Source organism: Platalea leucorodia, assembly GCF_965183815.1.
Source record: "Platalea leucorodia genome assembly, chromosome: 5".
Taxonomy (NCBI): Eukaryota; Metazoa; Chordata; class Aves; order Pelecaniformes; family Threskiornithidae; genus Platalea; species Platalea leucorodia.
Genome location: NC_138827.1, coordinates 53,146,584 through 53,160,265, shown reverse-complemented (window position 1 = coordinate 53,160,265; position 13,682 = coordinate 53,146,584). Strand labels below are relative to the sequence as shown.

Below are 13,682 nucleotides of genomic sequence, written 5' to 3'. Positions count from 1 at the left end.
TGTAACAGCAGGCTTTTTTCTTCTGAAATGGTCAATTCTGCACATACAATTACAGAGGAGGGATATAAGGATATACGGGAGCTACCAGCTGGCATTTGCCAAATCGTTTCCCCTTGGTCTGCCAAGAAGTTTTCACCTGGGCAAGGTACAAGCCAGATTATCCCTATTGTAGATACATGAAAGAATAACTCTCCAAATGCAAATACACGTGATGCTGAGGTTTCTCCTACATGTAGTACTGAGGAGATACTTTTACGAACAACGTCCTGTAATGATAATCAGATTTCTCAACACATCCTAACAGGTGATTTCTAGTATCCGATCACAAAACTTGAGTAGTTGTATTTGTAACATATTCCTCACCTGTGTCACTACTATGTTGCACTCTGCAGCTCTGTTGGTTTTGATGTATTCATCCAGGATGTACTGTGGCACTTGTGTGGTTTTGCCACAACCAGTGGCACCACGAATTACAACAACAGAATTGTGACGGATTGCATCCAGAATTTCACTTTCAAAATTCTTCACTGGTAAAGTCTCTCTCTCTTGTTGGATCTGGAAAAAAATCCAGCATATTTCCAAAAATCAACGTATCCTGCTCCATATCCATACTTTGTCTCACTCTTCTACACAGGTTTCGCTTACAGAAAGGAAAAACTGCTTAAGGAGAAAATACAAACTATGATTTCTTCTACACAGTGCAACACATCCCCATATCCATCCCAGCATAACGTTCAGTACTTCTGAAAACTTGGCGCATATTACTACTGAAATCCAGTCTTACACACTTTGTATGATACGTTCAACCTCTTTTGGAAAAGAAAAAGACTACCACAAGCACGCCATGTTACAGGAAGTGCACTTACCCTTTGTAATTCTTGATTCTGCTCCAAACGGTACACAAAATCACTTTTCAAATCCATGCTTATTTGCTCTGGAGTGAGCTGTAAAGACAAGACATTTTTCAGAGGCTTTTTGACCCCTCTGCTTACCTATATCATAACTTCAATATAAAATCAGTCACAACAACATAATGATTCCAAATATCAGTAAAGGATCATTTCCTACATAACTCCCTGAAATCGGTTATGCCTATGAGCTATTCTATTTCGCTCATTCCAGTGTGTCAAAATTAAATGGCCATCCTCAAAGAAGTTTCTCAGAAAGATCCAATATACTGAAAAAGAATAAGTGTTTAAATTTAAATACTTTAACTGCTTGAGAAACACACTCTATTCAGCAGTAAGCCAATGAGATACTTAGATGAACATTCAGACAGGAGTTTTTAATGCACGGAATGAGATAATGTAAGCACGTAACCACCCACAGAACAGCAGCTGAAAAGGGAAAAGTGAGCAGAGAGGGAAATTTATCAGGCAACTCTTGTATTTCAATTAAGAAAGAATTCTAAAAAAATTAAGATTTGTTACCAAAGGGCTAATTGGTTTTACTGAAAATAAGTTAGCTGTACCATGACTAGCATATAGAAATCGTAATGAGATTTGAAGCCCGCTCAATTTGCAATGTCTGTAAATGTATTATGTGTTTTAAGCAGCAACACTCAAATTTACATCAGTTCCATATTTTTTAAATCAATACATAACGATCAATGTTAAATTAATGTCACTTATGGAAAAAAACTGCAGTCGAAAATAGTATTAAATCACTATTTTGGTCATAATTATTCTGTTTCCCTGTTGTAGGAAACTGAAGTTCCTGCCCTGAGAGTCTTTTCTGACCAGGTTATAACAGTGGCCAAATTATGCCTCTGAACTTGGCAACGTAGTATTTCCTCCCTTCTTCGTCATTTTATCATGCTACATTGCTGCTTTTCATTTGTTCTGTGATGAAAGGGACTAGAAATGACAAAAAAAGCAAGCAGGCTGATTGTATAGTGACACCGGCTTGGAGCATTTTCTCCTCCCAGAAAATAAAGTCCTAGCATGGAAATACGGGAAAGAGAGGCTAGCGAATTATAAATGGCATGCCCTTATGCTTACCTTGTAATTTCAATTAGAACTTTGTATGGGCTGCACAATAGCAGGCAAAAAGTGAAACAAAGCAAAGAATTGGGACATCCAAGACACTGCTGCTCAAGAACCTAATAAAACATGAAGTAAATACAAAGAACTCCTACCAATGAAAAGACTCCCTTCCTCCAGGTCAAGAAGGGAAGAAATTTTATCAGTGGACTGTTTTCTCCTTTGGAATAGCTCATACTTTAAATCCTGGGGGAAAAAAGCATTTCAAAGTTCGGGAAGCATGGAGAAAACAAACAACAAATCAATTATTTAAGCTATCTTACATTTGCCAGAGGACCCTCATCAATATTGCAGCTAGTCCAAGGGTTCCAGTTGGAATGAGGTGGTGACCATGGAACAACTCCCGTATGACTTTGTCTCTGAGATGGTTCAAAATGGGCCAACTTTCCAACATTAATCAGAACTGGATTACTGGGATCTTCAGGCTATAAATCCAAAAGCAAAGTGGGCAAAGAAAGATAAAAGTATTAAACAAGCAGGCCTGATGTTAAATACTGGAGCATCTGAACCACACACTCACCAAAGGCACAATCTCCAGAGACAGTTCCCGTACAATGTTTTGCAGCCGATTTTCTAAGTCAGAAGACAGCGACACCTCAAAGGGTTCCACCTATTAAATGTTTAAAAACTACATGTTGATATAGACAAAAAGACAGACGATGGAAGCCAGAACTGCAGGCTACCAGAAAGTACACTGAACCATCAAATAGCTCCTAGGGAAACAAAGTCCCAGAGTACGATCAGTTCAAAATTCACCTTCTTGAAACATTTTGCCGACTTTTCATCTAACAAGAATCTGCAGAATATTTTTAAATATCTGAGTTTAATTTCAGAGGAAGACATTCCCAAACTTGTAACCAAATACCAAAAAATGCTAATGTGCCAGAGAATGAAACAAAATAGCCGAGAATTGTACATAGCATAAACACAAATCTTTAAGCTTCTAGAAAACTGATACTGAAAAAAGCATTTGTTACAAATCCTATTTCATTTAATATGCTGTAAAACTAGTTTACTGCTCCATGCACACACACACCCCAAGTTCTGTTTCTGATACAAATCACTGGCCAGAACAGAAACAGTTGCTGGTCTAAAGAATCAGAATTATTAACAACTCATAAGCTGTCAAATATTGAGAGCACACTCTAACTCACTCATCTTTATAAGAGAGTGCTCACGCGTAATTAAAATGAAGGCAACAATTTCTGACCCTTCTACGAAACTCACCAATTCTTCTTTTTTCTTTGTCTGTCCAGAATAAGGTTCTATGACACCAAGGTGGTAGAGCTGTCTAACCAAGGAAAGGGCACAGGACTGTGCTGCCAGCTTTTTGTTTGATCCGTGCTCACGACTGAAAATCCCTGTGGCACAAAAAGTTCAGAGCTGTAGTAGCTGATGAGTCAAACAGCTTCCACAGAAGATACTACTCTGAAATGGGCTTTGTGATTGTTCACACAGGCCAGGTTTCAGGGAAAGAGTCTCAAATCTTGATAAATACAGAGTTCCAACATAAAATCCAACCAGGGCCCTTCATCAGCTGACTCATGCTACCTGTGTAAAGATACTTATGGACTTCCCAGGGAAATCCTGTAAAGTTTTTTCTGCCTTCAGTGTCTAAGGAAGTACAATTATCCTATACCACCCAGCAACACCATACAAATTTCACAGCAAGCTCTACGTAAATGGGTATGGTATGGCCATGCTGGCCATCCCAGCACGCCCATTGCTGGGAACATATTAGACACCTGCATTTCTCAGATATGTGAAGAAGAAGTAATTAAGACAAACAAAACCTACCGTATCTCACAAACACTTCTTTGTCCTGAGAAAAAAGATTAGTGGAAGCATGTAATGGACAAGCAGTGGAACACAACAAGCACAGCACAGAGAAAAAAGATTTCACGTCAAGAAACAAACATGAATTGTCACCTCTGGAAGTGGCTCCAACACATAACTATAAAAGTCTCTACCCGCAAGTATGACCTATTCCTCTGTACCAACACCCATCTCTTGCTAAGGGAAAAAAAAATAAATAGGAACACTTACTTCTGCCCAGCTGCTTTACATAAATGTTCATTTCTGCAATAAAGCTCCTGTAAGAGAAAGAAAGAACACAAAGGTGCAATTATCAATAGCTGACACTGACACTGCAAAAATAGCCACTCTTTCTTATTTTTCTAGGCAAAGATCTCTGTGTCCTCAGTCAGAGACTCCCAACTCATCAATGGCCAAGGTAAAATATCACTGCTTTTAGTCCCTTTAACCCCAAGTTAGTAGGTAACAGACTTGCCATCAATAGAACCAGTAGATCAGTTAAGAAGAGTCCTGCAAATGCCACCATTCAGCATTGAAATTTAAAGCCACATTATTAGGAAATACGCTCTGAGCTGTCTAAGTTTAAGGCAACAATTATAAAGCAGATAGCATGTTAACGCAACATTAACATGCATCCCACTGTACCATTAACTGTACCCACATTATATTCATGTAACCTACTAGTAGCCCAGGTTTATTAACTCAGATGCAGCACTTAATACAGCTACCCTGGTTTTTGCCACACATTTGGCCAGATCAGAGCACAGACAAAACGAAACCAGGTCATGTTGTCAAAGACCATTAAACATATCTGCACAGAAGGAGACAGAATACTTGCATTTTCATGAAGCCCTTATTGCCACGCTCTGGGAACAGCATATAGTCAAAAGTAACTCTGTGCAGCAAATGTAAGTTTGCCTAGTAGGCACGTAACGAATTCATTTAAAGGTCAACTGGTATATTAATTTAGGCTTAAAAAAATGAGAAAGACATATGTCAACAGAGTATGATGGAAACCAAGATCCACATTTTTAAGAATCACAAATCTAAGCATGTATTTGCATAGATTAAAAATGAAAGCCAAATTCTTATAAGACAGGATTTAAACTGGCAAATGATTCAAGATGTATGACTGAGCTTTATCAGACTGAGATCCTCTTTGAAAACTATGCCTTGGTACTTCCACAGCTGCAGGCAGAGCCTTGCATCTGTGTCCTTCATTTCTTGCTGTAAACAAACAAACAAAAAAAGGTTAAGTGATGGATTTAAATTTCAAGTTAGAACTCCTTCCTGTACTACCAGTGAACTGACCTTCAGGCACAGTGGCTTCATGGGTCAAAGGCCACTGGCTTTCAGGGACACAACAGCCAACTAAGGCACCGATGACAGTATGTTTCTCAGCCAGGCCTATAGTCAGCATTCAATCTCATTCTCCTCCACCTAAGGGGAGAACAGCAACACCAGAAATCAGTTTGCAGCAGAATCCCATGTGATTGTTTAGTACAGCCTCAGTAGCCCGTGTGTGAACACACACAGATCTTTGGTGTCGCTCACTGCCACCATCTTCAGCAGGAACACAAGGAGGCAAAGGTATCCCACGCTACCAATGGAATCCCAAAAGAGAAAAGCCACATCCCATCCCTTAATATTTGGTTCACACTTTGTGTATTAGGAGGGCCATGTTTATATTTACAATTTATATCCTCCTGTCATAATTAAAACCAAATTTCTGAATTCAAATTTTCCAGCTATTACTAAGTTCTTATAACATGTGACTATGATTAATTGACAACAAAAATACATTTCTCCTTTAAAAACCTCTGAGAGCAAGGCTGACGTTTCTGTTATGAAGACCATTACTTTAAAAAAAAAAATCAGATTGGTAAGATACACGGCAACTGCTATTTCTTACAAAAAAACCCCAAACTATATTACTGTCGTCAAAACTCCACAAACATCTGAAATTATTCCTCTCCTGTTATACATACCAAAACAATTAAATCAAATAGTTTGCCCTCTCTCAATGAACACTAGAAGACATTAGGATTGTTTCATGCCTATCCAATCCGTGGCCGCAGATAGTTAGTTCCCCCTTCTGCCATTCCATCCAGGGCAATTCACACAAGCTTTCCTGGATGTAGTAAATACAAAATTCTGAAATGCTATCCGGAAGAACAGTAAGTGGGCTGAGAAACATACTGTCATCTATGGCCATCTCATTCTGCTCAAGATTATATGCATTTAAATACATGGGGTTTAATGCTTTTACCTGCAGAAGGCATAACAAAATGAGCTGCACAAATAATCTGCAAGTCACAGACTAAAAGAAGCACTCAAGAACCACATCTGCAACAAGCATATGTAAAATTCCTAGTACTGTACAAACGAATTTTTTATGTTACTCATTTAAGGGAAAGAAATATCCTTCCTTGGAAACATAAATGGAGATGAAGTGACTTGAAGATAGGTTTTAAATGAGAATTTAGAACTTTCTGACACCAATGCTCATATTTTAGATGTTCTAAATGCTTGTAAGACTTAACAACAAAAGAATACCAGAGGTCCTGCAAGTGAGACTCTCATGGAAGACTGTAATAAGAAAATTCACTTGTCTTTCTAAAAAAAAAAAAACTTAAAGAAAACAAATTTATAATATGCAAAAAAACCCCAAAACCCAACAAGAAGAATCCAGCAGCAGCAGCATGCCATTGTTTCTGACCATAAAACATAATTATATTTCACAAGAAATAATACGATGTCCTGAAGTTGTGATGATTTGTAAAGACTATTCCAAACAGAGGTAAAAAATCAAAACCATCCATTCTTTATGCACAATCTGCTATGTGTTATGGGAGAAGCACATGTAAATTTTCTGATGGAATGGGCAGAAAGTCAATAAAAAGTAATACCCAACTGGTTTCAACTGAAATTTAAGATGCTCAAAACTCCTTTGGGAACATCCTGCCAAACTAATTTTTCCAGTAGAAGATTCTGCTGCCGAAAAAGTTAATGATAATAAAAATATAAATAAAACATCCTTAAAGCACATTTCTACATAAGCAAATGTAAGCATATTTAAGATTTACTCAAAATGTACAAAGGCAACTACAGTCACACAATTACCACAAGCAATTGAGCACTCTTTCCACCCAAACTGACACCTCAACAGTTAGCCAGGGCACAGAGCTGCACATCCATGAAAAACATTAGACAGAAATTTCTTCAGAGTCACTCAGATCTCAGCACCAAGGTTCATCACCCCCATTTCAAGATTTAGGGATGTTGTTGGTCCTAGTAAAGAACACGGCTTTCTCAAATGGCACTATGGAGCCCTACAAATAAGTGTGATTAGCCACTGCCACCAAAAATATTTCTAACCCTTCATATGCAGAAGGTGAATAAAACTACCAAACCTGTTGTGATCAGGCCCCATTTCGGTGTATTTATATTCTTCCTGAATCTTCTCCTTTTGGAAAAACTGGTTCAGACGTGCCTTGGCATTTTCCAAGGTCCAACACCCGTGAAGGTCGGCATTTAAGTCCACTTCTGACTCTGAGGTCTAATATTGAAAAAAAAGGTGTAATTTACTGGTTTCTAATAGATTTCAGTTTTAAACATTCTTACAACAAGCCTTTGAAATAACTTGTCTAGATGCTATAAAATAATTATGACATTACAGAAAATGCTAAAATTCCCTTATTTTCCCAACAAAACGTCTACACAAACAATCAGATATTCACAGTCTCCAGAGTGATTTATTTTGTTCTTCACTTAAACAAGTTACCATTGTTAAAAGTCAGCAGGTAAATCTGCAGCTTAACTTAAAACCAACTGCAAAATATCAAACAAAAGCAGCAAGCTTGATTATAAATGCTAATAACAAATGGAAGGGAGTGAAAGATACCTATTTAAGAATGAAAGTAAAGGAGAATTACAAAGAATGACTTACTGCCTGCACTTCTTGCTCCTCTCTCTTTGAATAGTAATCTTTCAAATTTGCACCCCGATCCCACTGAGCTCCATGATTGCCGCAGTTTCCAGGTGCTGCACCTGGGCCATTGCCTACCACATGGGGAAAAAAAACAAAACCAAAATAACTCTCCCAAAACATGTTCTTAGAAATGGAGAGGTACTACCTGGCAATCTCAACAGGACAAGGCCAGTCCCTCAGATCTCACGCAGTCATTCACACCTCTGCCTCAAAACTACAATGACTTCTGTCTTCCATCTGCAGAATTATGCTATTTGGGAAAAAAAAAACTCACCCAAATCTATACGCGTATATTACATGCAGATACATGTAAATTACAGTTTTCACAGTCTTACCTGTTTCAGCCTCTATAATCAAATGCGGAGGAAGAGGTCCACCCAAAGTAGAACTGGAACCAGTAACATCTCTAGCTGCTTCATGTCCATCAGGGGTATCAGCAGCTGCTGACTAGGAAAGAGAAGGAAGGGAAATATCACCATGTTTGTACAGAATAAGTCTTTTTACTGTTTAGCTAGAAAACTGTCCAGGCAGTTTAAGGAGATCATGCATCATTGTGCAACAGTTACCCCCCGTAGTAACCCCCAATAGTAACACCCTTTTAAAAACTGAAAGGAATACAATTGCTGAATATTTGGCTTTTTGTGGGTGTTCTATAACAAGATTTCCAACCAACAAGTAGCCCTGACTTACTGAAGTTCAGCAATTATAAAGTCAACTGTTTTAGCACCCAGGATAAAATAACAGGTACAGTCCCTATCATATATCCGAGGGAACGCAAATATACTTCATGAACACACAAAAAAAACACTGTAAGAAAACATTAATACCATTAGGAAATGACTAAATCATGGTTAATCATTACGATTTGAATTCTTCCCACTTTGAGATCTGTATGTTTAACTAACTGATCACACCACCCCTGCTTTATTCCAGACACAGAACACGCTGTCCCTTTTTAGGATCTAGCGATGCAACACACTGCATTGCCATGAAACTAACTGATACATCAGAAACAATACAGGTCCTGTTACCATAAGGCTTCACCTAGGCTAAGGAGGCAGGGACACTGCCTCCACTGATCAAACTAAGTATCTTGTACAGATACATCCTTAATGAGGCACTAGAAAAAGACTCTTCCAATGCATAACGTGTAGCTTCGTGCTTTATTTACCGTTCTCTAAAATTGCTCTAAAGATAGAGTTACCTTCCTCCTCAGCTTTTATGTGATAGTCATTGCTGATGCTTGCATGGTTCATAAAACATCATAAAAAGCAGTGATCCTATTACACATCGGAGCTAAGGCAGAAAGCATTTACTGTTTAAAAAAAGCCAAATTTTCATGTCTGGTTTGAGATGTGATTTTTTTTTTTTTAAAAAGTACATAGTATTATATATCATAGCATGCATTTAAAACAATTCCCAGTGTCAGGTGTAAGTATTCAGCACAATATTCGGTATTCACGTCAGGCTGCACCTTACAGGGACTCTGAATTCTCTCCAGCCTCATCAGTTATGCAGACCAACACGCAGCTGTTTTTACCAGATCAACCTACAACATTCACTGTATATATTCCAGCTTTCCAGCACTGCAAGTGGAAGTCCCGCACTTTCAGTCTTCTTCACTGCACACGGGTGCCAGGTGGAACTCCAGGGATGACATGCAACTGGATGCACAGCACTGCAATTAAAGATTAGCCTTTGGTAAGGAGAAAGAGCAGCTTACTCCAAAAGCAGGAATTTCTTCTCTCTTCATTTCATTCACCCGAACCAAGTAATTGACAAAGTCTCGAGCAGCGTTGCTCTGCGCATCTTTCTTGTTAGTGGAATTGCCCATGCCAATGTAGTTAAAGCCTTCCACTCGAACCTGCAAATAAAAATACAGATCTGTGGCACGTACAAGTGAAAGTGTCTTGAAAACAAATAATACTGAAACACCAGATATCATTTGCTAGTAAGTACATGAGAAATATTATTACTAAGTATTGTTACATATCATTATACATATACATATACTTCTGTAGGTTTTGAATGTGTACTTTATACCTCTTAAAGAAAACACTCACAGTCCATTCTCAGACAGCACGAGTGTTTCCCAAAACCTTGTTGAAGAAAATGAATCCGTGTAGGAAGGGATACTACCAACACACAGCAGCAAACTCTGCCCAGGTTCACTTTCCTCAACCTTAATCCCAAACCCTCAGTCAACAAGGAGAGGAGTGTGCTTGTGTGTCCTCTACCGTAGCTCCGTGTTATTACAGCTAGCAAGATGCAATGTATTTCATAGAGACAAGCTTTAGAACAGCAATTTTTTTATCCTGCTAGCTTGCCTGACAGGCTGCTGCAAAACTCGATCACAGGAAATGTATTCAGAATTCAGACTAACCAGACTTTTTACACACACTTTTCTGCAACCACTGCCCCTCATCTTGAAGTTATTTTCTTTTTTTCACATTTACGGTCAGCAATTCCATTTCATTTCAGCTTCACTTGGATAGACCACTTAAGCATTTCTGATTTCCACTCTTCACTCTGCTGACCATGTACAGCTAGTTGTTCTCAAAAAAAAAGTACGCAGACTTGCATATAACATTCCAGCTAGCCCAAACCAGAGTTTTGCACAACATTGCTAATGCTAGACTGCATTTGTCCTTCAGTGCGGAATCACATGGGAAGCCAATACCCATTTCCTCATCAAACAACATACTTGGTTACTATTCTGCTTAACAGGTTCCAAATAACAAGCTTCCACTTTCAGCACTGAGTATCAGTCCACCAGGACAACGGTATCACCAACCAAACAGTAACCGTACTGGATTCACAACCATCACACCAGACTGTGAAAATCAGTAAAAGAGAATGTTTTAGTGAGATCGATCCGTTCATCCATTAAGTTTCTACAGATGCTCACGGGGCATCAACATACAAAACAGAGAACGGTTCAACAACGTAACTGTCCCTACAACCGCTTCATCCGCGCAATGCTCAATCTCGGTTACAATACCGAGAAAACTGGCTTAATATCACCGTGCTTCTCAGTTTCGTTATCGGTGAGGAAGATGAACCGGGGAGGAAGGGTATAACGACAAACTCAAGGTGTTCAGTGCAGACCTACGGCATCGCTTACAAACTGGCCCGTTCCGCACGCGGCCTCGCGCTTAGCGTCAGTTCCTTCTCAGAGCCCACCTGAATTCAGAGCTCGCCGCTGGCGCACCCACCGCGCCTGGAGCGGGAACAGCGCAACGCTGTAACAGCAGGCGGGCCAGCGGCCGACCCCACCGGAATTCTTTAATACATCTCCATTCAAGTTCAGCAGACGATGCAAGCTTTTGCAAAGGGGACACACAGTCCCCCTGGCCGACAATTTTAACGGCCAGAAGGGTCACAGGCGCGGTGTGAACGCACACATCGCCCTTAGGGAAACCGGCTCCTTTTCATCGCAGGAGCCTTGCCGCAGGCCGCTGTCCTCCCGCAGCCCCGCTCGGCGCGCAAGGAGCCCGGACGCTTTGTCCGCCGCACGGCCGGGCCTCCCGCCGCCTCGGCCCCCCAGGCGCGCCCTCCCGCCGAGGGCCCGGCCGAGCCCGGAGCCCCGGCAGGCCCCCGACCCCCGGCCCTCCCCGGGGGCGCCGGCCAGGCGGCGGGGCCCGCACCTCGCAGAGGAAGGTCTGCCGGCTGCGGCCGCCGCCGGCGGCGCGGATCTCGTAGGCCGGCGTCACCCTCCTCTTCCCGCACCAGGCGTACAGGTAGTTCTTCACGTCCCCCATGGCTCCGGCCGGAGGAGCCGGGGAGGGGACGGGGACGGGCACCGGCCGGGCCGCGGCCCGCCCGCTCCTCCCGGCGCCGGCCTAGCGGCGGACAGCACCGCCTTCCCGCGCCTCACGACGGCGGCCGCGCATGCGCGGCGACGGCGGCCGCGGCGGGACACGGCGGGGCCGGGCGGGGAAGCGCCGTCGCGGCGGCCGGAGCCCCGGGGCCGGAGCAGCCGGCGGGGGCCGCTGCTGCGCTCGCCTTCTTCAGTACCGGGCAGGGCTGCAGCGGAACGCCGCGCTGCCAGCCCGCACACGGCACGGCTTGGAGCACCGTAACCGGGGCCTGTCAGGAAAGTTCACCCCTTACCTGCGCCCCGCTTACCGCTGCCCTGTGCTGAAATACCCCGCGAGTCACAGCATTGGCATGGCAGCGTCAAGATGTATTTTGAAAAGGGCCTAGCGGGCAATTCCCGTGTCCCCAGAGGAGCAGGGCCTCCGCAGGCCGGGCGGTGCGCTCGCCCGCAGGCCTCCATCGCTCCCGTCCCACGGACGGTGCGGGGACAACCGCCGCGCGTACCACAGCTCCCCGGGCTGGTTTCGCTCTCTCCCCCTTACCTGTCAAAGAAGAGCTCTCCTAAATTTCTTACAAATTCAAGGGGGGGGGGGGGGAGGGTAAAAGGAAGCCTTTATTATTGTGTATTTCTTGTTCAGTGGTTACACAGCAAGAGGAAGTTAGTAGAATTTTCCCCGCTCTTGTGTTACGAGACGTTAGCAACGTGCCTCTCCCCGTTTCCCCCTCTCCCTTCCCTCCTTCCAAACGTCCCGTGCGATCATTTTTGCACGCGGGAGCCCTGTCAGGAGGTACGCGCCGAGCGGTAGAGGGCACGGGACCAGCTACACGTGCCATCAGACAGTACGAGCTCAAGCTGGTGGAGAGGGGTCAGTCCAGGGCGCAAACACAGCCTTTCACTCTGACAGCAGATGACTTTCTAACATATAAGACAGTATTCTGCATTGCAGCACAGAGATGTACAGCTCAATTCTGCCCTCATTTTTGTTGCAAGAAAAAAGATGGAGAAATATCTGCACGTTAGGGAGCCAAAAGCTTTCTGTTGCAGAAGGATTTTTAAATTTTGCATTAAGCGGAGGTGCACAAAGACAATGAGATCAGACAAAAACTGGATTTTACATACATAGTGTTCCAATGCCTTTGTGACAAACAGTAAAATACCCATCTGAGCAACAAGATGGTGTCATACCAATGTTTACAAACACACTGTAATGCTGGAGATACTTATGAAGGGAGAGGACAAAACATGACCTAGCTGGAGGGAGAGTAAAGACAGATCTTCCTCCTTTCTAGACAAAAGGAGTCAGGATCCTTCAACTGGGGAGAATTTGCTTTTGTGTTTTTTTATTAAAAGATACCAGCTAGTCCTGGGATGTGCAGCACTCCAGGGGAGCAGAGTACAGTTACACAAAAAGGTGGCTACATGTGTGCCAACAAGGCCAGCCCTAACAGGAAGGGGCTCAGGCACATTGCCAATTCCCTGAAAGAAATCACAGCCCATCACGTGGGGAATGTGCCAAGTGACAGTGAATCCCAGAAAAGGAACCTCCACTTCCAGATCAACATGGAAGTGAACATCAGTCGCCATCAGGCCACACAATGCTATCCAGCTTGGCTTTGGCCTTGACGATGAACTCCTCCGAGGCGTCAACAAGTGGAAGCCGCGGAGGTCCCATGGGAATGCCAGAAACAAAAGTCATTACAGCTTTAGTCTGCGCAACACCAAAACCTGGGTAGACAAAAGCAAAATCAGGTCATTTACAGCTCATTTTGCTTAAAGCAGTCTCTATACAGGCGTCCATAAAAGCAGCAGCATAGAGTTCCTGTGTAATCCAGCATAAACCAGTCTTGAAGCACTTCTCAGAAGTGAGAATAGTGTAATAAAGAAGAGAGAATCGTACTTGCAGACAAGAAAGACATTACAGTAAAAATTATGCCTACTTATTACATTTATTTATGTATTATACCATCATTGTTTCCCTCCTAAAGATACCAAGCAGAGTATCTTCTTAGACATG

At 42.5% G+C, this 13,682-nt stretch overlaps 2 protein-coding genes across 10 annotated transcripts in view; both read right to left on the bottom strand.

Moving 5' to 3' along the window:
* DHX9 (DExH-box helicase 9) overlaps positions 1-11,684 on the bottom strand; it is a 28,592-nt gene extending 16,908 nt beyond the window's left edge. For 2 of the 3 annotated variants that reach the window (XR_014228200.1, XM_082312193.1), the window contains exons 1-11: positions 11,496-11,684; positions 9,572-9,712; positions 8,184-8,295; positions 7,807-7,919; positions 7,271-7,416; positions 4,089-4,135; positions 3,270-3,403; positions 2,563-2,652; positions 2,306-2,467; positions 867-944; positions 364-555 (exon numbers count right to left, since the gene is read on the bottom strand). Coding sequence is in view for 2 of the 3 variants with exons in the window: in XM_082312193.1 (XP_082168319.1) it covers positions 364-555; positions 867-944; positions 2,306-2,467; positions 2,563-2,652; positions 3,270-3,403; positions 4,089-4,135; positions 7,271-7,416; positions 7,807-7,919; positions 8,184-8,295; positions 9,572-9,712; positions 11,496-11,609 (1,329 nt within the window). In the remaining variant the exon portion in view is untranslated. Of the gene's footprint in view, positions 1-363; positions 556-866; positions 945-2,305; positions 2,468-2,562; positions 2,653-3,269; positions 3,404-4,088; positions 4,136-5,168; positions 5,260-7,270; positions 7,417-7,806; positions 7,920-8,183; positions 8,296-9,571; positions 9,713-11,495 lie in introns of those variants that run through there. The other variant, XM_082312194.1, reaches the window with a different exon arrangement.
* Positions 11,685-12,702: 1,018 nt separating this feature from the next.
* NPL (N-acetylneuraminate pyruvate lyase) overlaps positions 12,703-13,682 on the bottom strand; it is a gene marked incomplete at its 5' end in the record, with an annotated part of 38,735 nt that continues 37,755 nt past the window's right edge. For all 7 annotated transcript variants that reach the window (XM_082313836.1, XM_082313837.1, XM_082313838.1 and 4 more), the window contains one exon: positions 12,703-13,393. In XM_082313836.1, coding sequence (XP_082169962.1) covers positions 13,242-13,393 — 152 coding nt within the window. In that variant the 3' untranslated portion in view covers positions 12,703-13,241. The remainder of the gene's footprint in view (positions 13,394-13,682) is intronic.